The 27,590-nt window shown below is 40.8% G+C and overlaps 2 protein-coding genes across 13 annotated transcripts in view; one reads left to right on the top strand and one right to left on the bottom strand.

Annotated features, from left to right (window-relative positions):
• Nucleotides 1-3,963, bottom strand: part of REPS1 (RALBP1 associated Eps domain containing 1) — a 70,469-nt gene extending 66,506 nt beyond the window's left edge. For 5 of the 9 annotated variants that reach the window (XM_067293648.1, XM_067293650.1, XM_067293649.1 and 2 more), the window contains exon 1: nt 3,688-3,961. In XM_067293648.1, the coding sequence (XP_067149749.1) occupies nt 3,688-3,840 (153 nt within the window). In that variant the 5' untranslated portion in view covers nt 3,841-3,961. Of the gene's footprint in view, nt 1-3,687 lie in introns of all 9 variants that reach the window. The other 4 variants (XM_067293651.1, XM_067293655.1, XM_067293652.1 and 1 more) reach the window with 2 other exon arrangements.
• A 645-nt stretch (nt 3,964-4,608) lies between these two features.
• On the top strand, nt 4,609-26,865 carry ABRACL (ABRA C-terminal like). 4 transcript variants are annotated; one of them, XM_067293645.1, is made up of 7 exons: nt 4,609-5,173; nt 7,391-7,466; nt 13,892-13,973; nt 14,337-14,389; nt 21,412-21,932; nt 25,097-25,163; nt 26,325-26,865. In XM_067293645.1, the coding sequence occupies exons 6-7, from the start codon at nt 25,103-25,105 to the stop codon at nt 26,507-26,509; spliced, it is 246 nt and encodes an 81-aa protein (XP_067149746.1). In that variant the 5' UTR covers nt 4,609-5,173; nt 7,391-7,466; nt 13,892-13,973; nt 14,337-14,389; nt 21,412-21,932; nt 25,097-25,102; the 3' UTR covers nt 26,510-26,865. The 4 variants fall into 4 exon arrangements, with proteins under 4 accessions (XP_067149746.1, XP_067149744.1, XP_067149745.1 ...); XM_067293643.1 differs by lacking the exon at nt 14,337-14,389; XM_067293644.1 differs by lacking the exon at nt 14,337-14,389 and having other exon boundaries at nt 21,314-21,932.
• Nucleotides 26,866-27,590: the final 725 nt, after the last annotated feature.

Below are 27,590 nucleotides of genomic sequence, written 5' to 3'. Positions count from 1 at the left end.
AGCACTTACACAGCATCTTAAGTCTGTGATTAGACTAAAAAAGTATCACAAAGTCAGTATATTCAATCCCTTAATTTTGCACGGAACAAACTGGTATCATCTCCAGAAAACAACTACTACTGCACTGGATCTCTATAATGTCCAGAGAAGGATTACTCCTGTACTAACATGTTCCTAGACCAACCAGAATTTTTTTCCTGTCAGATAACAATGCAAAATGGTGGTACTTCTACCACAGCCACATAGAACAGGGCTGCTGCAATCCCATCATGCCCCCACCATTCCTGCTTCTCAGTCCTGCCTCCCTCCTCTTGTGCCAACACTAATGCACATGCAACTGAGCCATGAGCTCAGGGAGCTAAGCCAGCTGAAAAGTAACTTGACAAAAAAAACCCTAACTTCTGGCTGTACAAGCTCCCTGAACCATCTCACTGTCTGTTCAAATGCATGCCAGTGCCAGCATAAGAGAAGCGATGAAAACATGGCAGCTCCAACTTTGAGTGGTTTAAGCTATTATGAAATCCATGCTAGGTCACAACTGATACATCCAGTTGCTATTAAAGAGGATGGTTCTCCTCTTCTCCAGCATCAGCAAACTGTTTTTCTGCCTCCTTGTTTGTGCCAGCACTGACATTCATTCAGCCCCACAATTATCCGATACAGAGTTAAAAAAAATCAAAAAAGACTGTGATTCATTTTCTGCCTGCGTAGCCCCTGGAACCAGCACACACCAGTATCAGACAGTACTGGTGCCTCTGCAAGGGAAAGCAGCAGCAGGACCATATGGCTGGGGGAAGATTGAACCACCTCCTTCAGTAATAGCTCACCATTAATTGGTTTAGTTGCAAAGTGAAACCGCACCCTGAGAGCGATTTAAAAACTCACAGCTGTTGTGAAGCAGCTGGACTTGTTACCCCAACACACATACTTTCATTCACTATTCTATGCAAATCTTTTACCTCAATGCTAATTTCAAGGATGTGCACAAATAGGCAGAAATACAGGTTAATGAAAGCCTCACATGTCATTTAAGGTTGTAACAGTTTGTGGCATTATTGCTGAGGCAATGATAAGGGCATCCTTTTGCGGATGCATATTATATGGCTGTTTAGCTTTTCATTTCCAGATTTTTACTGCTTTGTCAGCATAGGATTTGTGTACAGCAACCTAAACTTTTTCAGTTGTTATGTTCATTTATTCCCATTTAATGCACAGCTGATAGCATTCCTTAGAGGAAGAAATGAGAATGATTAAGAAAATTAGCCACATGTACTAAATTTTCTGTTGCAGGACAGAAATCTCACACAAACATAACTACTTGCAGGAAAGGCTGTAGACCTATCCAGTCCCAAAACAACAGGTTTGCAAACAAAACAATTTATGTGCCTAAAAGGGCAATCAAGTCATGCATTTTCATTTTCAGCAGCATCAATTCTGAATTATTCAAAGGTATCTACAGATCTGTATTGCTGAAGAGAAAAGCTTACAGGTAGTTCCTCAGGACTACCCAGTCCCTGTGAGCTTGAATAGCAGCAATTTTGCACCTACAAAGGTAGTCAGCACTCACATGACTAGTACTACACTTGTATTTCAAGAAAATATAAGAATTGGGTAACTGAATCAAGTTCCTTTCTCTTAGAAATACCAGGAGCTTCAGAGGAACAGATAAGAGAGCACAACTGGATAGTTATTGGGGGGGGTCAGGGGGGAGAATTGGGCAACTGGTCCTCTCCCTCACAAATACCAGGTACTTCACAGGTGACCAATATTGATTGCACAAGGCATTTGAAATGGGTCAAACAACTGCTAAGGGCATTTTGACTTTCTTTGTATTATTTACAGTCTCATTCCTCATGCAATCTAACATCTTGTTTGCTGTTTTAACTGCAAGGTTTTCCTTGAGATCACTAGAGCGATAAGCCAGATCTGCTTCTTGAATTAACAGTTTATTTAGAACCCATGGAATGATGCCCAAGTAGTTTCTCTTTCCTTCAGATTTGCTCTACTTTGCAAGAAAATATTTTACCTTCTCTGCAACAGATAGAAATACAGTCTGTGGCACTTGTATCCACAACACCAAGTCTTTCTGCTCTTGCACTAAACCTCTGCATAGAATAAAATCTCTAGCACTAGCCTATTTTATCTACACAGTGATCCAGACAGGTTTTATGGAAAAGATATTTTTAAATACACCAAACAGGTAAACATTTGCTTTCTGGGATAAGTCTTCTGAAATGGACTGGCCATACACAAAAAGAAACAGTGGGTGGCCTTAAGGAACTTCATTCATAATACTGAACATGAAGACTCTCTTAACATTAAGCACAGTCTAGCAAGTCAGATTAGTTTTACTAGTAACAAACATTTCTTTTAGCCTTTCTTTAAAAAACAAACAAAAAAAATCCCACCCCCTGACAACTATCACCTTCTTTTACTGAGCTGGAATACATGACTGAGGACATCTTAAACTCCTTTAACCAATCCAGTTGTTTTTATGGGCCCAGAAGACATTATCAATAACCCTTGTTAAGCATAAATATTCTCCTGAAATCTGGTACTAAACTGCAGAAAGCTGAAATGTGTGTACTATAGCTCTAGCTAACGCTTTATTAAAATGCTTATCTAGAAAGAGCATAAAACTGCATTATATGCAAAACGGCTTTTAGATGCAGTTTTACCCACAGCATTTTTCAGAGGACTTCAAAATACGACAAAGTTTAAGGCATGAAAACTGACAGGGGGAACCGCAAAAGCAACAATTATTACAAATAGCTATTGATTAAGTATGGCTCCCTATGAATAATTTCCTCAAATAATTACATGAGGCACATCAGAGTAGACTTTCCCTTTTCCGCACTGGTAGCTCTGTAACAGTTACAGCTTTTGTGTGTTACCTGGTCAAGAAAAGTAGTGCTAAAACTCTTCATATACATATTGCAAATATGGGCCTAACTCAATCTTAACACTGCATTTTTTATTGTTAGAAAATATTTTGATGACCACAGGTAAGTTAATACCAGCTGAAAACAGATGCCCAAAAAGGACCACATGACATAAGCAAAGTGGATCAGCTTCAGCTGTATCCAAAAATACAAACCCAGGTTTTCTTCTGTACTGTTCTTCAACAAATTGTAGGACGAACCTTCCCCACATCCCAAAAGCACATTGGGGGCCTCATGCTTTGCGTAGACTTTACCAACATGGAGCAAACAAGACACTTTCCTACCAGTTGCTGGACAAGGCCACTGGAGTTTATCAGCGGACCTTTCCCAGTCTTGCAGTTAGACGCCCCACATATACATAGGCACCGGCCCTGCTACGAGCACGCTCTGCACAGCCACGCGCGGACCCCCCTCCCTCCCCCCTCTGGCAGAAAGGCTCAGCCCTGCCCTCCCGCCCGGGCTCAGCTGGCCGGCTCCCGGCTCGCCCCCGGCCGGACAATAGCCCCCGCGTCGCCCAGCGGGTCCGGTCCGACCTCCCCGCCCCGGCTCGTTACCTCCGGCGGGGCAACCCCAGCCAAAGGGCTCCCGGCCGTGGAAGGACGCGAGAGCAGCCAGGGCCGAGCCGAACGCACGGGAGGGGCGGCAGCCCCGGACAAGGCCGTCTCCCCGCGGGCTGCAACGGCGGGGCGGTGCCCAGGCCCGCCGGGAGGGCGGCCGTCCCGCGGGGAAGGGCCGCTGCGGCTACCTGCATGACCACGTCGTTGGGCAGCTGCGCGGCGCGGAAGAGCTCCAGGACCCGCCCGCTGGACGCCACCTTCTTGGTGCTCTCGGTGTCGCAGTAGGAGAAGAGGTCGCAGTAGTAGCGCTGCTCCGCCTCGCTCAGCGTCAGGCCCTCCATCTTACACCCCGGCACCGCGCAGCGCTGCCGCCGCCGCCCCGCATCCAACGGCGGCGGCCCGGCAGGCGGGGGCAGGGGAGACCGCGCCCAGCCGCCTCGCGCCGCCCGGCCCGGCCCGGCGGGAGAGGTGGGGGGACGCCGCCACCGCCGCCGTGCGCCCAGCCAACGGCCGCGCGCGAGCCGCCGCTCACACCTTCCCCCACCAACCGCCCACTCACCCCGCCCTCCCTCTCCTCTCTCTCTCTCACCCACCCACACGGCGGCGCGCCTGCGCGCCTCTCCCCGCGCCTGCGCCAACCAGCGGGCGAGCGCGCGCGACACGGAGCGCCGAGTGGGGAGGGGAAAGGGAGGGAGAGAGCGCAGTGGCTGTCGCTTCGGCGCCCCGGGAAGCCGGGCGCCTCCGCGCCAGCCGCGGCGGCGAGCGACGCCGGAATTGCAAGGCCCGGAGGGGCGGGGCCAGCGGGGAAGAGCGCGAATAGAGTTCCCAAGCGGCGCCCTGCGGCCCGCCCCCGCGCTCGTCGCGGGGCCGACGCCACCGGCAGCGCCCGCGGCGGGGCGGGGCCGTCGCGGTTCCAAGGCGCCGCCCCGTTCCCGGGACCCGGATGTGCGGCCGCCGGCGGAGCAAGGCCGCGCAGCAGCAGCGCCGCCTGTGGGGCTGGCGGCGGGGGCGGCCGTTGGAGCGCGGTGGCCGTTAGGGCGGCCCGGCAGCGGGGCCCGCTCGCCGGTCCGGCCGGGCCCGCGCCCCGCGCGTGGGCCGCCGGGGCACCGACCGCTGCTGGGGCAGTGGTGGAGGCCGTTGCCGTGGGGAGGCTGCTGCCGGAGACCCTGTGTCGGCGCGGCTGCGCGGGCGCCTGCCTCGCTTGCGAGCTGCGGCTGTCCCTGCTTGCAGGCCGGCCTGAGGAGCCAGCAAGGGCCAGCTGTTTGCCACACGAGAATGGGGCGGCAAGGGCAGGGCTGAATGGTTTCCGCGGCCCGCCTTCCCTGTGGCCCAGAGGGCTTCGGGGCACACAGGCCTCCCTAATGCGGGTTTTCCTGAAACTGATGAAGAGTTATCTGCTCTAGCAAACGTGCCTGACTGTACGGCCATGTCCTCAACATCCTTTCTCTTTCTGCCATCAACGCTTCATGCAGCGTTGCTACATAACATAAAACAAGAAGGTGCCTTGATAATAGCTCCATACATCAGCCCAACAAGAAAGAATAAACAAGAGCTCACTTAACTCTTCAGCCGGAGTTATCATTCTGCTTGTCTTTCTCTTATATTTTTCCTGGACTCTTCTTCGGTGGATAAATCTATGCCCTCACCACAGTACAACTGCAGAGTCTTCACAAGGTAACTCAGCTTCTGGAGGGAGTTCACCATTCCTGACAGTAAATTAACCTATGCAGAATGTTATGGTCTTCTACTAGACCCTTGGTAGTACCTGATCTGATTTAAAGCCTGCTGAGATGGCAATCCAGTATTTAGAGGCATCCTCTCTTTCTTGGCTTATTAAGGTACCATACTTTTTATACTCCTTTTAATGGACCTTCTTAGAATTCAGAATTAAGAATTAAACTGTTCTCTAGCTGGTGCCTCATTTTACTGTATTTTCTGTGAAGCAACTATTAGATGACATATTAATATCAAAGCAATCATTCTTTTAAAGGATCAAAGTCAAAGAAAATCGTCATTATTGGAGGGCCGAGACTAAGGACCCAGATGGAAGGAAGTGCAAAGTTATTTTGCTGCCCATAACAATTTTTAGAATCAGAACCAAATTAAACACCAATAAAACATTACTTTTTAGAAAAGGAATACTTTACAACTTAATATGCAACTAGAAACATGTATGTCAGTTGCTACTAGGAAGAAAAAAAAACAGATACATTGTAGTATTTTATTCATTTAAGGGAATTGCCAGTTAAAACACTGTCCAGGTTTCAGTATATTTTATTAGCTATGAAATTAATGATGGTTTCTAGAAACTAGTTGTTACGCATACTGAGACTAATTTCTAGAAATAAGTATAATTCAAACACATGCTTACGCAGAATCTTGTCTTTATTCGGTGCAATGGGAGTGCCATCTCTAGGATCTCCCTGCTTCTGATGGGCCTCTGAATCTCTGTATTCTTGTTACAGAGTCTCGTGTACTGCCATTATTTGCAGCAAAATAAGTCATACATTCAGATAACTTTTTTATTGAAATACATTTAAATAACTTTGCATCTTTTACAGTATGTGTTTGGGCACCCTTTCCATCTTGTACCTCTTTCCCCAAGTTTAGAAGAATGGCCCAAAGGTTATTTGTCATTGCTCTTCTAAATTCCTTTGCATACATAATGCTGTGGAGCAGGTTTTACAAACTCTGTCAATGTATTCCTTTACTCGCAACTCATCGGGAGTTACAGGAACTTGTTCTATTATGATCCTTTAGTGGAAAGACAAGTAGATTAATGCTAAAAATGAATGGGAGAGGTTTAAAAAATCTGCTGCTGTTGGCTTCAGAGCTGCTTTTTATTACTACCCGGTCTTTTCAAAAAGATACCTTTGGAGGTGGCGTACTTTATTCCCAGACAGAACATGGTGTTAACATTTCTAAATCAAAGAAGTCCTTGTTCTGCTCTTCTAAAGACCTCCTTAATTCCTATCAGATGAAAAATAAACTTTTTAAATGTAAATATAGTCTTTTTATAGACTTTATAGATATTTGTGTCTACAAATCTGTAAATTTCTGCATGTGTGTTCTGTGTGTTACACTTCATGACTTCTTTTCATCCTTGATATTTACATTCTTGTAATTTTTGTAAACTACCAAAACACCAGTTTTTGGTCAAGTTTTACCTGCTGGTGATTTTTTATCTTCTATGGAATAGCATCCATATTTCAAAAAATCTACCCCCACTTGTCCTGCTGAGATTGTTTCTGCATCAAAAGAATGTCCCATGTTTTAGTCTATTTTCAATGACGGATGAAAAAATTCTTTCCACACGGAGCTATATAGCAGACAATAACAGCAAGGAGAGTATCATTTTTTTCTTTTGTACAGAGAGCCCCTTTGCAAGGAGTGTTCAGCAAGTAAACAGTGGATCTAAAGGAATATAGTTACCACAATGTGGTCATTCTGATCCCTCCTGCATCTCTTTGCAGGCACATCCCATATGGGAAGATAAGTTCTTTCTCAACAGGCTCTCTAGCATGATGTATCACCATTAAAATACGTATGGGATCCTGGCTGGAGACATTTATTATCTGTGGAGTTTTTTTTTTTTAATTGTGTAAATTCCCACAATGGAGGATGAATAATACCTTTCCCATATCATCCACCATTGCATCTGCTCAGTTTTCCCTTAAGCTTTTAATTCATATATATCTATCATGGTCTTTGTAAAAGTTGCGCATATTTCAGAACTTGACCCCTTTTCTCTTTCATCCAAATATGTCAATTGATTGAAGGGAGTAAGCAGTCAAATGAAAGCCTTTAAAAGAAAAGTTGTTCTTTATTTAAAAAATTCCAAGTCAAAGATACTGGAGAAGAGAAACCTTTTTTCCTTTATGATTTTTGCAGATTTCTACATGTGAATTCATATCTGCACCTTGAAAGATGGGGGGCACCTGCCCTTGCCCAAGCACAGCTGTGTTTGGTAAGTTCTAGGGAGGAATTCCTTCAGAGGATGAATGGAGAGTTACTTTTCGTATTTATCTCAGGACCTCAAAAGCCTGAGCAGCTAGTCAAATCCCACCTCTCTTTAGATTTTATAACTCTTCTTGTTTCTTCTGAAAGGATGTCTCCTGCTTGCCTGATATTTTTAAATTAGTCTCTTATTATAGAAGTTAAAACTCCTTTTAGAGCCTTCTAACATTTGATTATAAATGCATCTGGTCCTGCTGCCATATTTATTTACAGATTATTCACAACAGTGTCTACATACTCTTTTATAAATACATCCTTTATTTATAATTTAGTAGTGTTGGGGGAGTAAAAGAGTTTAACTTTTCTTTGTGCTTTTTGGCATTATCTACCATACATAATTCTTTTTAAAATCCTTTATATATTGATAACAAGTGCCTTGAAGTATGATAACGTTATATTCAAATAACTTTTTCTTAATACATTTAGTTATTTTTGTATATTTATTCCTAAAGTTTACATTACTGAAGCACCAGCTAGTCTGAACATATTCTTATACCCCCTTCAGTGCCTTTATTATTTACTTAGCTCCCATCTCTCTGGATTCTTAAGAATTCTCATTGTTCTCATACTTTTTACCCTTTCCTCTTTGCCCTTGAATGTGGAAGTGCACTCTAACTTGCTGATGGAAGAGGATGTTATCCCTTCCTAACTTGAATAATGATCTCCATCTGGGAGGGTTGTTAATGGCTACTTCAGGAAACTTCTGGCACAGTACTGAATTTGTCAGAAATTGGTTACCAGGTGAGAAGAAGTGCTGAAAGCCAAATTTCAGATCTCTATTTACAGTTTCCCATATATACCCTTCCTTTTCCTACTCTCTGCTTTTAGCCATATAAATTTAATTTTTCTTTCCATTTCATTTATATTTCAGTTTCCATCCTGCTGTTTTTTCCCTGTTTTTAATTAAAATCAGTTACTCGGGGATTTTAATTCCACCCTTTCTTCTTTCTTTTTACATTTTTCTCCCTCACACTCTTAATATAATACTCTTAAATATCCATAATCTTGGGATTTGTACTCCCAACTCCATTTCCTTGTGCTTTGGTATCTTTTCTCTTCTGGATTCACCAGGTTGTTATTTTATAGTGTGATTCTGTTTCTTGCTCAGAATTTGACTCAGCCTATATTTTTAACTGTTTTCCATTAATATCAGTTTCCCAAGAACTTTAATGTGTTCCTTTTTCTCCTCGATGATATGGGCTGCTCTTGATGTGTTAAGATAAGTAAAATGTAAAACTCTCTCTGTCTTATATTTGTTTAAGATAGCAATAATCTATTTCTTTTTCTTTAAGCCTTCTAGATCAAAACTACCCAACCCTCTTTCAAATCTGCTGCTTTTGTTAAAAGTAATGCTGTTTTAATGGCATTTCTCTGATGTTTGAGTCAGGGATAGGAGGGAGGTTAAGAATGCTATATGCTCAACCTATGATGAAGGAACCTAATACATAAGGCTTATATATACACATAGCTTTGTTTTAATATATTTTAGAGAATCTCACTTCTTCACACTTTTTCATATTTGTTATTTTTTCTATCTATAATTTTTTTTCTTTCCTTCTTTCTCCTGAATATCTTGACTTATTTGGAAGATTTATTTCTAATTGCATCTCTTTAGTCACACCTATTGTCAGGGGTCAGCAAAGACTGGCAGCTCCCTATGGAGAGGGGAGCCAGGAGCCGAGCATGATGACGAGACAGATGGAGGCTGGGACCTTGCCAACAAGAGTCCCATCGCCCCTGAGCGAGGGAGCAGGGCAGGCCCAGGGGTGGTAGCCGGGTTCAACCAACAATTCAGATCATCAGGGACCTCCAGGGGTCTGGGTCCGGGCCAAGGCTGGGCCGGGCGGTCGCCTGTGGGTTGGGGTCGGGTCTGGATCAGCAGTCCATGGCCATGTGCAGGCAGGGCTGCTATACGGCAGGGGCTCAAGCCAGGCCCTGTGCAAGAGCCCCAGCTGGAAGCAGTTCCCGGGAAAGGGGGTTGGGCCTGGCTGTGGCCTCCCCACTGCTGTCGGGGAGCCTCTCCCTACGGCCCTGGCAGGAAGGAGCTACCCTCGGCTGCGCCGGCATGGAGCTGGCCCCAAGCCCCAGCAGACAAACCCCTAGGAGCGAGGAGGATGCAACCAGGGCCCTGACACCTTTAAGTCACTGACCTCACCTCCATGTCCCCAACTTACATGTATTGTTGTAAAAACTAGAATAATGCCATCACAATAAGTAGTATAACTTTGCATTTACATTAGTCTACTTGGAAGCAGAATTTGATTTAAAAGATGGTAGTATCTTCATTGTATCACCATTCCTATTCAAAGAAAACCCATTTTTTGAGTTTGACAATAACATATATACTACAAACATAGAATTGAAACTTCTGTTTGCATTAAGTGACTCAAGAGGTCAGGAAAGAAAGATGCAATTTTCCTGTTAGTATATAAATAATTCCTGAAGCAAAGCTTTTACCATCAGAACTTCATACTAAATTTGACTCTGTTAGCAAATACTAATGACAATCCTGTAATGTAAAATCAGTTAATATTATTTGACCTGAAACTATTGTTTGATCAGAGTAGGAATATACTTAATTAATATACATTCAAATGTTCTAAAGAAATTACCTTTCTTTATTTTTGAAACATCATTTTCTGTTCCAGGCATTTTAGAGGGACTATGTTTGGTAGAATGTGTGCTAAGTCTACAGAGCTAAGGCTCTCTGCATTTAAGTAGAATTATTGCCAAGTACTTCATTTCTTTCTGTGCTTTCTATGAAAACTTCTGATCTTAGAGTTTTAAATCATAAAATTAGCACTGGCAGGATGGAATGAATGTATATACATAAATACAGAAAGAAAATTGTATATTTTGTTATCCACACATTTTTTTCATACAACTGTCAACTTGTGTGTCTGTTTGTGTGCTCTTCTCACCAAAGTCCTTTGACAGGATTTGTGTCTGTGACAAGGGAGAGAGAATACCCTGAGTGCATGAAGTGCATCTGTTTCTTTTACTGGAGGGTAAAATAAGAGGTGAAGAAAAGCAGCTCCTTGCATCATTATTCTTCCCATGTATCTTTTCTTTCAGGCTAAGGGCAGTTTGGCTCTTTTACAGAGAAAATAATTTCATTAGGAAGGGATTACAATGTATAGTTACCTCTCTGATTGAAAGGTTATGAGTTTTCTGAATTGGTGTCTGTTCTGTACTCTACAATAGATCAAACAACTATTGTGATAAAAGGCAATGCTGATTCTTTACAGGAATCCAAACACTGCTCTTATCTGGCTAAGATGGCAATCTAGGTCTTTCAGTTTGAAGAGATGCTAGAAAGTAGCAGGCTATACCGTTCTCTTCTTTGTCTTACAGCACAGAGAGAGATGTACTAGTAGGTTTCTTCATGGCTGGCTTTGGAAAATGTCTGAGTAGCACTTGTTTTTATAGGTGTCTTACAAATGGCTGAGAGATTGAGAAAGGAAAAGCCTAGCATGATCACTGCAATTATTTTGCGGTAGATCTTGTATAGATAGAAGAAATAGCAAAGCAGGGCCTGCTGGGATCTCATGCTTGCTTTCACAGATCTTCAGCTACCATTCTTAGCTGAGTAAGAGCAGAAATTTCTTGTACCGTTTCCCAGTTCATTCCAGTGAGAATTCTTATAACCCTGGCAAAAAGCCTAGGACTAGGGTAATGAAAGCGTAGGCCAGATATACTTCATAACTCAGACCTTTGTCTTGTTTATATTTGATCATCATACTCCAGCCATTCAAATGATTGAAGACTTGGGGGAAAAAAAAACCCGAGAAGAAGGAACCTAAAAAATAGTTTACTGAGAATTTATGGACAGGATATTTATTTTTACACTTTGAGCTTATTAATTTGTAAGAGAGAGATTTTAAATGAAGAGCTACATTATTTTATCTAAAAGAAAAACAGAAGCAACAGCTACCTTTGACAAAGCATTATACAGCCTTTTTATCAAATGAAGACTCTTTTGACATTGTCTGTGTAGTACAAGAGCAATTTATAGATTCTTAGATATCCAAATACACTAACTGGAGATGATGGACTCAAAGTAGCAGAGCCTTGCTTTTCCAAATGAGGCACAGTAACAAAGGAGGCAGGAAACTCAAAGGACAATAGGTCTGGTCCCATTTTCCTCTTGTCTTTATATAGAAATCTTGAAGGAAGTGAAATGGCTCTGTTTCCTCATATCTGACTTGTGAGAAAAATAACCTGTGTAGTCAGTTGTTAGCTTGGGAACACATATGAATTATATTTCCCAGTACTGAAATAAAGGATGTGCATTCCTTAGAAAGTAAGTGAATGAAAAAGAGTCTACAGTTCTACTGGTGAAATATTAGACTTATCACCTTCTGTTTGCCTCTGTGATGGAAACACAAAGATAGGGCAATCTGAGCAGTAGTAACTAATTAACTGACCTACCAAGTCTTTATTAATGACTATTTGCTATTGTGAGAAGCTGTTAATACTGAGGATTATTTCTGCATTTGCTTAAGGAATCTTTGGTTAATCAATAGAATGGGGTCATCAATATACTCTTGGTACTTCAGTTAATAGCTTACTCTGCATAACCAGTTATGTATCTCTCAACCTACAGCTGTGGCCAAAGAGCTTTTACTGGTTCCACGTATCTTTAGCTATTTAAAAGTTAAATGTCATCTCCAAGCTACTTATTGGAGCTCTCTCCATGTTGGTGCTCTTCAGAAGGTAAGGTCCTCACCCTCTGAAGGTCCTCACCTCCTCATCTCTCTTCTTTGCTACAGAGAGATAATTATATATACTACAGAGAGTTAGGTAGCTAACTTAAAACAGACACCTTACTTTCAGGTAGCTAAAATATGGTTAGATGAATATTAATGCAAATGTATGCACAGGTCATACAACTTAAAAGCCTGACTGAAAACTAGGGATCTTTCAATTCCTACCCCAAATCTTAGACATTACACTTGGGAAAATGCTTCTTAAATGCCTGTTAACTTTTCAGGAAGATTGCTAATTGTATGCATTGTGTTCTCGACACAGTTCACAGTAATCCTATTCTGCCAGCACCTATAAATTAACAGTTTTCAGTGGCTGATGTACATCATAGTGCAATGTCAGCCATTTTAAACAGAGTGCTTCATCGTCAGTCTTTGTTCTGAAAAATGTGATGAGAAAACTCCAGCTGAGGACAGTGGAAATCTTCTAAAAGATTAGAGCATAGAGGGGCACAACTCTTCCTTTTAAGGAAAAACAAGAGGCTAGTCTCTAACTACATTGTCTCTTCAGCTCTCTTTTCTCCTTTGCTTCTACTGGCAGGTGAAATAATAACTCAGTAGGAGGGGAAAGGGAAAGTTGGCTCACTGCAGTCCTTGGCTCTGCATCCCTTCCTAGTACTGGACAGAATTCATCCATTACTTGACTTAATGGTCAGCTGTCTCTGTTTTAAAGACCTTTTTGGTGTGTTTTCTTCCACCCATAGGATCTCTGTGAACTGTCCTGTCATGACTCCAGCTATGTCACTATGTTAAATAACTGAAAATAAATGCCTTCTCTGTTTTTTTTCCTCCATTTTAAGATCTCACTTCTCCTTAACGTACATCTGAGGAAGATGGCTAGGAGTACTTCCTCTGTAACCCATCCCAAATACTGTACATGTGCCCACGTGTACTTTTTCTCTCTGATGTATGTGCATACCTTGTTTAAATAGTTGGCAAGTTCCTCATCCTACACTGACTTACTTTACTTAGTCCATGATGCAACTGATTGTCTAAAGAAAAAATAACATTGCCTTTCCCTTTTTTGTTTCCTGATAGTACTGTATTTACATGGCTATTTATGTTTTCTAGAGCAGAAATACTCACATATATAGTTTCTGGAATCATCAGCAAAACCCTATTGATTCTGTCAAATTTGCAGACCATCAGAAACACACTCTCACATAATCTAATATTATTTTATATGCTTCCATTAAAGTCAAATAGAGATAAACCTTTTAAACAGGATAATAGGCTGGTTTCTAATAGTGGAAGGAAGTTGAAGCTGATCTAAACTTGCATAAGAAAGACTTGGATTCAGAGGAAGTGCACTGGGAAGTTTCTCTAACAGTTTACAAAGAAAAGAAAAACTTGCCTTCATGCAAGACAGCTTTTGTGCTTACCTTCTGTAAACATATGGGAAGTGAGATTCATTTGTCCTATTCATTTTTGTGACAAAGAACACATAATATTTGTTTCAGAATAGTATCAATGATGTCACAAGGACCTGAGAGGCTTATATTATTCATATACTTAACTAAATCAGCATGTAACACAATTAGGTAGGCTAATGAAACCAAAAAAGATAGATGGTTACACTTAATTTTCTTAACTATGTTTTAAATCTTAGCCTCACCAGACACATCAGAGATGCTTGGACAAAGTTTCCTTGAAGAAGAGAAAATAAAAGAAAAAGAAAGAAAAAGAAAAAGGTAAGACTTAAACAGCCACCCAGAAATTTTTGATTCACAATTACAATTAACTTTGCAGATGAAAAATTCATGAAAGTTCATGAAATTTCATGAAACTTAGATGTCAGCTGAAGGAGAAAATTGGCACATCATTTATAATCAAACAGCATGGTATGTTCAACAGCGTGAATTAATTTGATATTCTTATAGTACACCCCTAGTAGATACGTGTCTACTATCTGAAATCAGCATACAGCTTGATCTTCTGCACCTTGACAGAAATTCTTTCTAGAATATTAGGTCAATAAGTGAGACCATTAGCAGTGCTCTATGGGAAGTTGCATTTGGAATCTGATCGTTGTTCTGTGTTGTGGTTTCCAACAGCACGAAATCGAATTAGGATCAAAAGACTTGCAGCTACAACGCCAGTGAAATTAGTAAGTTCAATCAATTAAGTACTTGCAACTCATTTGGATTTCAGATCTGGTCTTGCATCTTGAAACCAGAAAAGAATTCATAAAAGGCAGTTTATGTAAAAATGTGACCCTAAAAATACACTTCCTCATAAGCAGGAACCAATAACATGCTCCTGTACTTGACTTCAAAATATAGTGCAATTTCAAAGATTATCAGCTCCAAATGATCCAATATCTTGCACCTATAAGCACAGTTCTTGAGCTGGGAACCTAGAATGTAGACTATCAAAATTAAAGTTCACTTCAGGAAAAGTTTTGGCTGTTTACTCCTAAAAGTGATGCTCCTAATCAGGATCATTGCATTAAATGATTATTGGCTCCCATTACTTCAGTGACAGAGAAAATTTTCTTGTGCTTTTTCCCAACCATAAACTTCTCTGAACCAAATTTCCATGGCCAGCAGGAGGTATTGACATTTCACTAAAAAAAATTAATGCAATGACTTTTGCTATGACAAGACTTCGTCTGTTAAATAAATGCATCCTGACAAATGTCAATCCACAGTTCTATTTCAATAAAATTTTCCTTCAGGAAAAGATTTGATGTACTTCTGTCACGAGTCATTATTAATGCTTGAGCTTTAGGAAGGAAATTTATATGAAACTAATAAATAAAGATATTACACCCAGAGCTGCATTTGAAGTAGATGTGAATAGTAATTCTGTATTAATGTAACTGTCATCTCTGTTACCATTAGTTGAGAACTTTATGCAAAGGCAGTTTTGTTGGTTTTCTGAAAAAGTCCCTAAAATGTCAGTGTGTGTATGTGTATGTGTAGAGGGAAGAGGAGAAGGGAGGTGATTTTTTTCAGGATACATGCTAAATATGAGGACAGAGGGACTGGACGATTCAGCTGTTACCATGCTATCTGGAGATCAGGAGATGTGCTGCCATTTCTTGCTGCAAGAGATTTCTGACACAAGGAACCTGAAAATGTAATTAGTCTTCCTGTTCCTCTCTCTCAAATATTCAGCTGTTACAGCAAAGAATACCATAAAACACATTAAATACAATCAGTTATTTAAATATTTTTTCTTTTTGTCTCCAAAAACTTTTTGATACTCTGCTCCTTCAACACGTGACTGTACATACCCTTTGCTTCACAACTTCTCGTATAGAAAAGCATCACCCAAGCTCAAAATATACTCCCTACTAATTCTGATCTTGTGCATATTTAGAGAGGTTTTGAGTTCAGTCTTACAATATTTATGTGACCATAATCAGACATGATTAGGATCATCCTTTAGTTCTTTTTAAAGTTTTTTATGTATGACTAACATTGTGGACCCAGTCTTTTAGCCTGTGCTGACAGTAGGATATTTCTGTCATTCCACACACAGGTTTAGATTGGGGTAGGTGAAGAGCAGGTAATTTTGGTGATTTCCATCAAGATTTTAAGGACTTCTTTTCTGTTCAAGTGTAGCAAAGATTTACATGCTTAATTTAGGGAGAAGGGGTATTACATTGTTTGAAGCATCTAGTGGATTACAAGAAGAGTAGAGTTGCCTTGAGGTAATTTCTGAAATAAGACACAGACAGACACAGGTGAATAACAGCCTAAGTGAATCACTCCATTTAACTCAATAGAAGTATTCATTCAAGTGCCAAGACTGTCAGCAGTAGCTCTGTTTGTATTTAGTCTCTCTTGTTCTAAGGCTGGTCAATCATGTTTGCTTTTACATTAAAAAAAAAAGCCTATGTTTTGTTAGGTTACTTTTCCAGCTCACTGAAAGAGAGAAAAAAGTGGGTTTTTTTTTTCCTTATAGGAAAAGTTAGCGCTAAGAGCCCACACAAGCGATCCCTTAAAACAAGGTTTAGAGTAAAATGCCTGGAAGGTTTTGCAAAGCATCACTATGCCTTTTGTTTTGCTCAAATAATTTTCTCCTTTGAAACAACTGCTGATTTAAGACGGAGAGAACAGCCAAATACGACTAATAATTAGTCCAGGAATGATGGAGATGCTTTGGGTGTGGAGTAGGTAAGAGAACACGGTGCTGTTTTCCTGGCTGACTGGCTTGTCCCAAACAATATAGTTTTTCTTCTGACTGTCTCTAACAGCCACACTTGCTGAATATTGTTTACTCCTCTCAGATTTCTATGACAGCACTGACTTGCTGTGATTCTGTCTTTCTCATTGCAACCAGTGACCCTGTCTTGTTCCAAGAAAAGGTATCTTACTTTTTCTGTGGTGTTAGAAAGTCCACAGGAGTTAGGAAGATAGTAGATCTTCTATCACTTGAAATCTTTAAATCATGCAAAGACATATTTTTAAAACTTGTTTTAGCCTGGGCTGAAGTTGCTTTACTACTTCATGTTGAATCATAACCCTGTAGTGGGTTGCCTAATATGGCACACCCATGTTGCGAAGTGACTCACGGGAGGCCCACTGCACAGACAGGTGGTGGGACTGGGTAAGACAAGACACATATGCATGCTTCTGCTTGAATCACAGCGCTGTAGCTTCTCCAAATTTGGAGACAATAAGGAGAATCTGTGGCACTTTGCAGCAGGTGTGAGTTGCCGGTGTTACAGCAAGGGGATGTGAGACAGGCACATGCAGCAGGAACTAAACTCCAACTAAATCAAAAACACGAACAAAAACGTGTTGAAAGAACAAGGTGAGGCCTGGATTAGATAAGAAGGCAGATAAGATGGTCTCTTTAGCACAAAAATCTGCAAATCACAGTGGCAATTCTAATGCTTTTTTAGCTAGTAAGGATCTCAACAGAAAATTTTGTGGTATACATGTGTGTGCACATATGTGTTTGCCCACCCACAAGCACATACAATGAAACAAAGCCTTAAGAGCATAATATTGTGCAAAACAAGAACAGTATAGTTTATTTATCATCAAGATAATAATAGCAAAACAAAAATATTTAGTTGATGTATGCTGGAAAACAGAAAAAATGGCCATTACCTTGCAAAAGACCTTGTAACATTCTTCTACACACTATTTTCAGGTGCACTGCATGCCTGTCTGGAGAAACCTGTTACAATAAATTTGTTTACGTGTTTACTGCAAATGCTAAATGCTTTTACAAAACTAATCTCTCAGGGGATAGGAAGACAGGCTCCAATCTGAATCAGTAAGTAGCTGAAAGGCAGAAGGAGACAAAGGGATAAAGCTGACTGTCAGGTTCCACAAAGGAGAGAGGTTACCAGAGTGCTCTTAGGAGGATCTGTGTTGGGACCTGTTCAAATGTCATCACTGACATGGGAAAAAAGGTGATGAAGTCTGTGAATGATTCTATTTCAAATTAGCAGAGACTATCCTAATACTTGGTATTCGCACAATAAAATAGCAGATGGTGCTGAAAAATGCAAAATAATGTTCTGGGAGGAAAATAATCCTAATTATATATAACAGAACAATGAATTGCTACCACTTAGGAAAGAGTTTTTGAAATCATTGTGGACAGTGCTCAGCAGTTTTCAAAAAGGCAAGTAGAATATTGGGAATTATTAGGAGTGCAAACAAAACAGAAAACATCATTATGCAATTGTATATGTTATACCCATGTGCTGAATAATACTGACAGTCCTAGTAATTCAGTCTCTAAAAAGAACATGGAACGATTTCAAAAATTATAAAGAACAGCAAGAAGGATCAGCAACATAGAATGGCATTCATCTTACAAGAGATTAAATAAAACTAGGACTCTTCAGCTTGCCAAAGAGATGGGTGGTTGGAGAGCCATAGTCATGGACATCATGGAGAAAGGTGAAGACAGACAGATTACTTGCTCAGAATACAGGAAGTAGGAAGCACTTAATGAATTCTCAGGAAGAAAGTTAAAAATAAGCAAAACAATCTACTTTTTACACATAGTTCCATAAATTAATTATGCAATAATTGCCATAGAATGTCATGAAACCAAAAGTGTAAGTAGGTTAAAAAACGAATTAGACAAATTCACAAATGCCCATCTGTGAATTTTAAAAGTGATAATTTGGGTGTAACCTCCAGCTCAGGAAATCCCTAACCTAATCCAGTAAATGCCAGCAGTTAGGAGAGAAAGCCAGGGGATCAACTGTTAGTTTCCCTGTTTATTATACTCTTTCTCCAGATGCCTACTCCTAACTGCTGGAGGCAAAATATTGGGTTAAATAGATATTTGATTGATCCGGTATGTCTGCTTTCGTGTTCTCAACCCATATTTTAAAATCTTGTGTTGCATAATTCCTCTTTTTTGTAAAGTAATGTAAACTAATTGTAAAACTATATTTGGGGGAGACAGTAACAGTATGAGGTATCAGTGATGGTCAAATGAGAACAGTCGTTTCAAGGTAGAATCTCCTTACTTTGGGGAACCCAAATGCAATAAGGAAAACTTGAATTATGATTCCAAAGATGACCTTAACCAGTGATATGAAATATGTATGAGCAATGATCTCCATATCTGTCCTATGTGCTCCAGTGTCCTGTTTTGTGCTTTTCTTTTAAATACCATTTTGGGGAAACAGAACAACAGAAAATCACCATCTCCCCAATTTTCAAATTTGCTGCTCTCTGCTGCTGCCCCTGTAATGACATAATCAGCCATTTACCCCTTATGCTGCCCAGCTTGTTTGCATACTCGGGCAGAATCACTGCTGCCCTGATTGTCATGGCAACAGATGCTTTTGATTACTGATTTACCTAGTATTATCTTAACATTACATGACAAGGAAGGGCCATGAAAGAAATAGTAATGAAAGCATACTATGTTTTGATAATCTGATGTGCTCCCAGGGGCTAATACTTGGGTACATTACACTGTTTCTTTTCAAGAAACAAATTAAAAAAAATGCTTTTTAATTCCTCAAAAGGGTTAAATGAAAAAAAGATAAGGACTTACAGATCTTTGTTTCTCTTTTGCACATGTACAGTTGATATGCTTATTATAAATTATGGTTATGATTCAAAACAGGTTTTGAAAACATTTCTAACATAGATTTCATAATAATAATAAAACCTTTGGTCTGAAAAGTCCCAAACTATTACTCCATCAAACGGAAATCATCTGTAATAACCATTACATTACCCACAATGAAGGACTATATTATTTGTGCAAATGTAATGCTGTTCTGATGATTAAGAAATCTAAAGTACTTATGTAACTCAACTGAAAGCATGCTCTTAACAATAAAAGCAGAAGAATAGCACTTTTATTCTATACTGCTAAATAATTGGAATACTTCCCACATTTGCTAGCATACTAATTAGATTCTGTTTTAAAAGGTTTATTTTGGTTTCTCCTTAAAAGTCTACACATTTCAATATAGTATCAATATTGTACTGGCCAAAATGGAGATCTTTTGAAAAGCAGTATGCTGTGACATAAATACATAATATGGCCTCATATGCACAGTTATAACACTCTTCAGATATTACATTTTTCTTAGAATCCTCTCCTCCTCTGTCTTTTAATTCAGTTCAGCTTAATTTGATTTTTTGCAATATACTGGTGAAAATGGAATTGAATAGCAACTTACAAACCTCACAAAGCCACACAATAAAATAGTTTAGGATAGTACTCCCAGAGCATGAGACCCTCCCTTCTCCTCCTGAACTGCTCTACCATTCACTACAAGTTTGTGCAACAAGTAAGGCAAATTCATCCCGGGGATGAAGCAAGGATCAGTTTTGATGGCTTGTATTTCCTGCTAGCATAGCTTGTTACTGCATATGCTCTGAGTGACATGATGGATGACCAGCTATACAGACTCCCCCTTTCTCCCTCATTAGATGGAAGCTGGCTCAACCTCTGCAAGAAGAAGGACTCTTATGATAAAGATTAGTCTTTGTCACTTTAAAACCCTTAAAAAAACCTTTCAGCTTGGGCCTTGAGTAAATAAAAAAGGGGTTCCTACTATATAAGCCTGTGTCTTTATGTATACACATATATATACAATACATATACTATGTGCACAGTGGTTTGAAATTCAGGTGGCATTGGTGTAATTCATTAAATCTCTCACAGAGTGATTTAAGATTCATTCATTTAATTATTAACTTAAGAAGGTACCTCTTTCAACCTTATTTTCCTAATTGTTATGGTTCATTTTCTTCAAAAGAACAGCCTTTACTAATGTTAAATACAGCTAATCTGTTTGTGAAAAATGTTTTGATTTGCTATCACCTGCTGAATATATAGCTCTTTTTGCAGAAAGCAGCACACTATATTTCTGATTTTGACAAACAAAGATGCTGTTGTGATTTTTTAAATGAAAGGTAAGTAGTGAATTGTTTAATGAAAAGATAACATTCTAATGAAAACACCACCATTAAAAAAATCCTAGGAAAAGGAGAGGGCTTGGACTCCAGTTTTACAGCCCAGAGTGATGAAAATGGATCCTCTTGGCATTCTTTCCAGCATGCAAATTAATTTATCTAGCTGCAGGTTCTGCCAAATGAGCCCTAGCAGAGCTTGCTGTAGTGGTTTAAGATGCCTTTAGCTATTTATTCACCCTTATATCATGAATGAGAGAATGTAGTAAGGGACCAGGCCTAAACTGCACAGCACAGTCTGAGAAATTATCTATCTCACCTTTACAAACTAAGGCATGAAGATGTGAATTGCAAGGGCTGGAAATAGCTTCTTATACCAGCTCTGCTTTGGGGGCAGTCGTGCCTGATAGAGGCAGGAGAGACAGCTAGGAATGGCAATGCCTTAAGCTGTACCAGTGAGAGTTTTCAGAAGATATTTGGTGAGAGCCTTGCCTCTGACTAGCAGGTTGGTAGCAGGCTCATTACTTTGTAAGAGTACTTTGTACTCTGTTTTAATGCCTGTGTCCTTGAGAGAAAATGTAAACACTGCTATGAGATGAAGCAACAAAGACAACAGCAGGAGCAAATACAGCGATACAAAAATTTAAACTTCATTCTCCTTATTTCTACAGTGTCAAGGACTTGGAGGTGAATGAAAAATTGGCTAAAATGCAACATGCCTTATCAAAGCAAATCATGTTAACCTATCTCATTAACTTTTTTTGAAAAGGAGTGTTTTTCTAGAAGCAAGCAAATGCACAGGACTTCACAAAGCATTTGGCATAGCGTCCCAAGGGGAAACCAGCAGAGATAAGAGACTATGAGGCGTGGTACAATAACAGAAAGTGACTAAATGGAACATAGTGTATTACACTGAGAGCAGAAATACTGGAAGAGGGGAAGTTACTCGAGGACTAGTCTTGGAATTGATTTTTCCTAATAAGTTCCTTAATGCCTTTTTGACAAAAAGAACAAGGTGTACTAACGAAGTCTGTAGATGACACAAAAATCAAAGGTCAACAAATGCAGAAAAGAACAAGGTTGCTGTAGAGGGAGAACTGCATAAGCTTAACATCAGGTTTAAGCAGAAGCCTGCCAAAATGCACAGTTACGTGCTCAGTCTGGGAGCTTGTCTGCTGGAAGTCACTGAGGAAGAGCCAGACCTGCCGCCAAAGACAGGATGTCTGTGGGATAGTGCTGTCCCGGAGCACTCGTCAGGCACGGTAATGCCAACCCTAGGATGTTTAACAGGTAAAGTAATTGCAGTAGGTAAGTATAAATTGTATTATAGCAAGTAATGGTACAGCTGTGTCTGAGATGCGCAGAAATATAGCTGCAGCAGGCAGTGGCGGCCTGCTTGCCCCCTCAGAGGAGCCGGGGGAGGGGGTTGGAGCCAGTCGCCCCGGTGTGCCTCCAGAAGCTGGGCGAGGGCCACCACGGCAGCACAAGGCCAAGGGAGGCCGAGGCTAGGAGAAGCAGGCGATTTCTGACCCCGGGGGAGAGGGCACAGGGCCGATAACGGCCCCCGCCGCGCCGCGCCCGCACAGCACAAGATGGCGGCGCGGGCGCGGCTCCCCCACGCGCGGGCCGCGGCGGGGCGCGACGCCCAGTCGCCCCCCGCCGCAGGGCCCGGGCGGAGCAGGAAAAAGACGTTATCTCCCTGACCACCCTCCCTCTCGCCGCGGCCGTCGCTCCTCGCCCGCCCGGAAGCCGCGCGAGGCGAGGCCCCAGCGAGTCCCCCCCACCCCACCCCCGGCGGCCGCGGGCTCCTTTCGCTTTGCATCGGCCTCGCCGCTGCCGCCCTCCCTCCGGCTCTCCGCGCCTCCCGGCGACGGCAGCTGGTGAGTGGCGGAGCCCCGTGGGGGCCGGGGCTTCCCTGCCCGCTGGGGAGAGAGGGGCAGGCGCCGAGGGGGGTGGCCGCAGCCGGGGGGCGCCGCCCGGGCAGCGGAGGGCAGGGCGCGCCCCTTTCCCGCCTCCTTTCCCCTTCCCGAGCTTCCCTTTCCCTTCCCGCTCCCGGTGCCTTTCCCGGCCCCCGCCCCGCGCAAGCCCCGCGCGGCGGCGCAGGGGAGACGCGGCCGTGCGCGCCCGCGGGGAGGGACGGAGGACACCGGACCGGGGAGCGGCGTTGGGAGAGGGCTCAGCTTTTCCCCTGAAACGGGGCCCGCCGAGTAGCCATCTTCAGCAAACACAGCCCTGTGCTGTGTTTGTAACAAGAGGGGGGGGTCTGCGGTCGGTTAGAAAGATAACCGTGAAGTGAAGTAACTCGGTTTGCCGGCAGTACTAGGTCCCCGCTTGTTGGGTGAACTTCCAGTGAATAGGGGGAAGTTTAATTTTCATATTAAATAATCACATTCACTCCTACCGATATCTTTGCATAATTAATATGAGACACTGATATTTGGTGTGTAGAGTACATGACAATATAAAATTAATATTTAAACGTGAATATTTCATTTAAAAATACCTAGAACCCATTCTTCCACTTACTTACCCCTTACACAGCCATAGTTCTCCTTGATCCTGAGAATTTTGCGTAGTAATGTAGACTCCTTTTTTTTTTTAATTCTAAATGTTGCTATTTAAATTCACAGTGTTTATTATCTATGGGGGGAGAGAATTTGTTAACAACTTTAAGGAAGCTAATGATATCATAGCAACAAATATTAAAATTGTCACTTTGGCAAATTATTAGCAGTACTGTAAACTTTTAGTTAGATGAGTCATGTTTTCCTCAATGACTTCTAACAATATCATTGGTGCTCAGTTAAATAAAATCTAAAAGCTTTGTTCCATGAGCTATTAAAATTCTGAAATCGTGTTGCCATGCAATTTTAATACACTTTTTGAAGACGTGATAACCAAGGCAGTATGTGCTGTTGTAAAGTTATATGTTAGTTTATTAATATCCGCTTGAATGTTTGTTGTTACCGTGCAGTAGGGATGAAACTGTGGTTTGGGTGAGGTTGTGTCTGAAATCCATGCTGATGTCAAGTTTGCTCAAATTTGCATGTAAAAAGATGGATCTTTTTGTAAGTGAATTTGGATTCTGAAAATCAAGTTCTGTTTATTGTATTTTACTCCTTGCATAAGTCATGAGGGGTCTGAGGGTAGAACTATATCACTCTTACCTATTTTAACCCAATACATAAAAAAAGAAAGGATTTTTTTTTGTTGTGAGAAGGAAGAGTTGGTGATGCAGCCAGATATTAAGTTTTAACTCTGTTTACTTACCAGATCTGTGCAGAATTCTGGTTCCCTGAACAGCAGAGACGGTATCTGTGCTCACAACTCTGAGACCCTTTCAGATAGTGCTCCACTCCAGAAGCTCTCTCTATAGCTTTTATTCCAGACTGTGTTGCCAGCACCTCTTGAAGCTGCATTTGACACTTGCTGTCTGCTATCTTTGTAGTGTCCCATTGCATGTACTTATCTCGACACCATTATTAGCTTACGATGTTCCACATCTAAAGGTTTCATTGTGTTGATGCTGCCTTGTATACAGCATAGATTTCAAAATACCTTTTAGGTGCTTGCAGTTATTAACCTTGGGTCCTTTGTAGCCAAGAAGTATTTTGTGCAACTGTAGTATTGCCATCTGCTAAGTTGCATATGGCTAAACTTTAATGGCATTGATGCGCATTAATGACAATTGCCATGTTTCACAGCAAAGAGATGCACCAGATTATGTTTGGTATTGCAATAGTTCCTTGGGATCACTATGAATGGAAATAAATATTGGCATCCTTAGGACACTTGCATAGTTTGTCTGAGGATCAGTTCTGCTCTCAGTAGCGGATATGCAGTAGCAGCTGCCCTCTCAGGCACTGCATGCATAGACCTTCTATAATGAGCTGAATGACTGGGGTATCTTGGCAGGATGAGTAGAAAGCTGGGCATGGTTTTAAAAACAAAACTAAATTCCCCTCCAAAATATGTGGTGGGCAAGTGGCTGTGGGTTTTTTTTAAGAAAGATGTTCCCTTTTTTATTGAGGGCATTGACAGAAGAATGCAAAGCCCCCAAAGACCTATGATGTTACCAAACCAGGATGCTCTGATTTTTGACTGCCCCTGAAATAATAATTGGCCTAAGCTCGTTATTTAAAAAGGAAGAAACAAACAAATAAAATAAACACCCCAAAAACCCAGACCCACACATTTTAGCACTTTGAGGTGAGTTTTTCATATAAGAGTTTAGAAAGTACTGAGGTTTTATTTTCTATCCTTTTCCGCACAAATGTGGAGGCTCTATCCTTTCAATACTGAAATCTTAGATTATCCTGTAACCATGTGATTCCAGGCTACAGGGATTTATAAAATGTTGTGATACTCCTGATAAACAGAACAGGCTGTGATGGACATGTGCAAAGAACACATGGTGTCCTAATAACTTTGTTAAAATTTATTTTACTTTTTAGACAACAATGAATGTGGAACATGAAATTAACCTCTTAGTTGAGGAGATTCGGCGGTTGGGAACCAAAAGTGAGTACTGTAATAAAGTATTATAATATCTCTGACCATACGGATGTAGTCATGTTATACCAACTTTTGAACTTGGTAGGTTTAATTAAACAGGCTCAGGTATTCTAAAAAATTGTATATATAGTTAACGTTGGACTGCACAGTACTCTCTAGAATTTATTGTCTAAAGTAGTCCCATTATGAAGTTAAACATTTAAGCCTCTGCAGCACAGGGGAAGTTGGCCTAAAATCTTACTCGCACTAAAATCAACTGCAAAATTACCCTTTTATTTAGACTTCAAAGATATTGGCTACAACCATCAAAGAAAAGAGTTACACCTTTACCTACCACCCGCTTCCTTGGTAACTACTGAACTTCAGTACAGTATTCATACACTTCAATTCTGTCCATCATAGTATTATTTGGAGGGAATTAATCTGTATGCTTAAAACTCTAATCCAGGAGTTATAGTCCCAACCTTCCCTTGAAGTTGGATAGAATGTAGACTTTTCTCTTAAGAATGTTTTTCATTGTTAAAAATCTACTTTCTTTGCAAATATTTATGCAATTTGTGGATGTGGGACCTGTTCATATATTTTTCAGTTCTGATGCAATTCCATTTGTTTCCATTTATTTTTCAAAATCTGTCATACACATCTTGCATTTCATATGATTGTATGTCTTTTAAGAATAACTTAGCTAACCTTAACATATATTTTCAAATTCTTACTTTGTGTGTGAGAAATGCACTCACACTTTTTCAGTTTGGACCTTAAATATTCATAAACGTAAAAACTTGTTTAAAACAAATTTACTCCTTGTGCTTTGAAGACGTTCAGTAGCCTGGGTTGGTCATAGGTTTCACAAGTCATCAGTAAAAATAAACACAGTAGATACATGGTCCTTCATACAAGTCACTGGGGGGGGGGGGGAAGGGAAAGTCTTACTAAGCGAGAACTTTGCCTATTGTTTATCATCATCATTCATAGTATCTTCCCCCACAGTGCTCTTTATAACAAAAACAAACATCATGTAAGTGAAGGGAGGTATCAAGTTGATGGCAACTGGGGAACACCATGGGGTTTACTTTCAGCATTCTGAGTCTTTCACTTCTGTTCCTGCAGTAATCTCCTAACTGAAAAACAATCTGCATGTGTTTTCATGTTTTATCTTTGATTTAGATGCTGATGGACAAGTGAGTGTGAAATTTGGTGTGCTCTTTGCTGATGAAAAGTGTGCCAACCTCTTTGAAGCTCTAGTGGGAACTCTTAAGGCTGCAAAACGACGAAAGATTGTCTCTTATCAAGGGGAGCTACTTTTACAAGGTGTTCATGACAATGTTGATATCATGCTACTGCAGGACTGAAGCAGTATCCATTTCAGCTGTGCATTAATTGAATTGTTTCAGGCAGTGACTTGCAACATCCTCTGAATAAGGCTAATGATGCTAATACGTTTTGATGTATTTTCTATATCTTTCTAGTCAAAAGGAAGCCATCCTATTTTGGAAAACATTCCCTTTTGTAATTCTTCTTCAAACAGTACTGTACACAATTATGGTGAAAGATGCCAGATTTTTTTTTTTTTTTTTAAATCTCAGGTAATACTCATAAAGGTATTTGATGGTTATTTTCAACACATGAAGAAGGGGACTGATAATTTAATGTTTACAAATTAAAATGTGCCATGAAAGTGTAAAGTAAAAGCACATACTTAAATTCATATTGTTGTTTTTTTTATTTGTAAACTGAAATGAAAGCAAATTGAATTCCAGTAAGCAACATGGTTAAATGACTGTACAGAAAATGTGCCAGTGAGTTAGAAATAATTTTACAGCATGGTTCAATCAAAGAATGTCCATTTTTTGTTATGGGGAGCAAAAACAGAGAACATTGAGTCAGATGTGTAAGTAGGCTTGCTTCAGAGCAGGTTTATAAGAGTAAACTGAGTGTGACATGTTCAACAAAGCACAGACTAATAATAATTTGCTTCTGTGTGGCAATCACAGTTTTACTTCCCACACTGCTGAATTCCCTCAGCAGAATTTACTATAACCTCCAGCCTTTCCCACCTCTGTATTGCATGTTTCTCCTGTTAGTGGGAGGAAGCAAAGCTGAGGCAAGCCAATGCTACAGCAATTCCTCATTGTTTCCAGCTCCATAAAAGCAATGGCAGTGAGGAATGCAGTTTAAGGCAGCTGTAGAGCTTCTTCAGTTTGTCTCCTGGCTCAGATGAGAAAGGGAAGAGCACATAAACGCATAGTAAGTATGAACTTGTTTTTGGTCTTGAATTACTTTCCAAACCCATTGCCTTTAATAGTAATTTTCACTATTTTCTTTTTCTCATGAAGCTAACAGACAAATAAATGCCTGCTCATATGTCACAAAGTGTTTGTTTAATGACCAGATTGTGCACAGAAAGCTACAAATGATAGATGTGCCCCATCC

The sequence above is a fragment of the Apteryx mantelli genome, chromosome 3 (assembly GCF_036417845.1).
Source record: "Apteryx mantelli isolate bAptMan1 chromosome 3, bAptMan1.hap1, whole genome shotgun sequence".
Taxonomy (NCBI): Eukaryota; Metazoa; Chordata; class Aves; order Apterygiformes; family Apterygidae; genus Apteryx; species Apteryx mantelli.
This window is presented reverse-complemented; position numbering and strand designations above follow the sequence as displayed.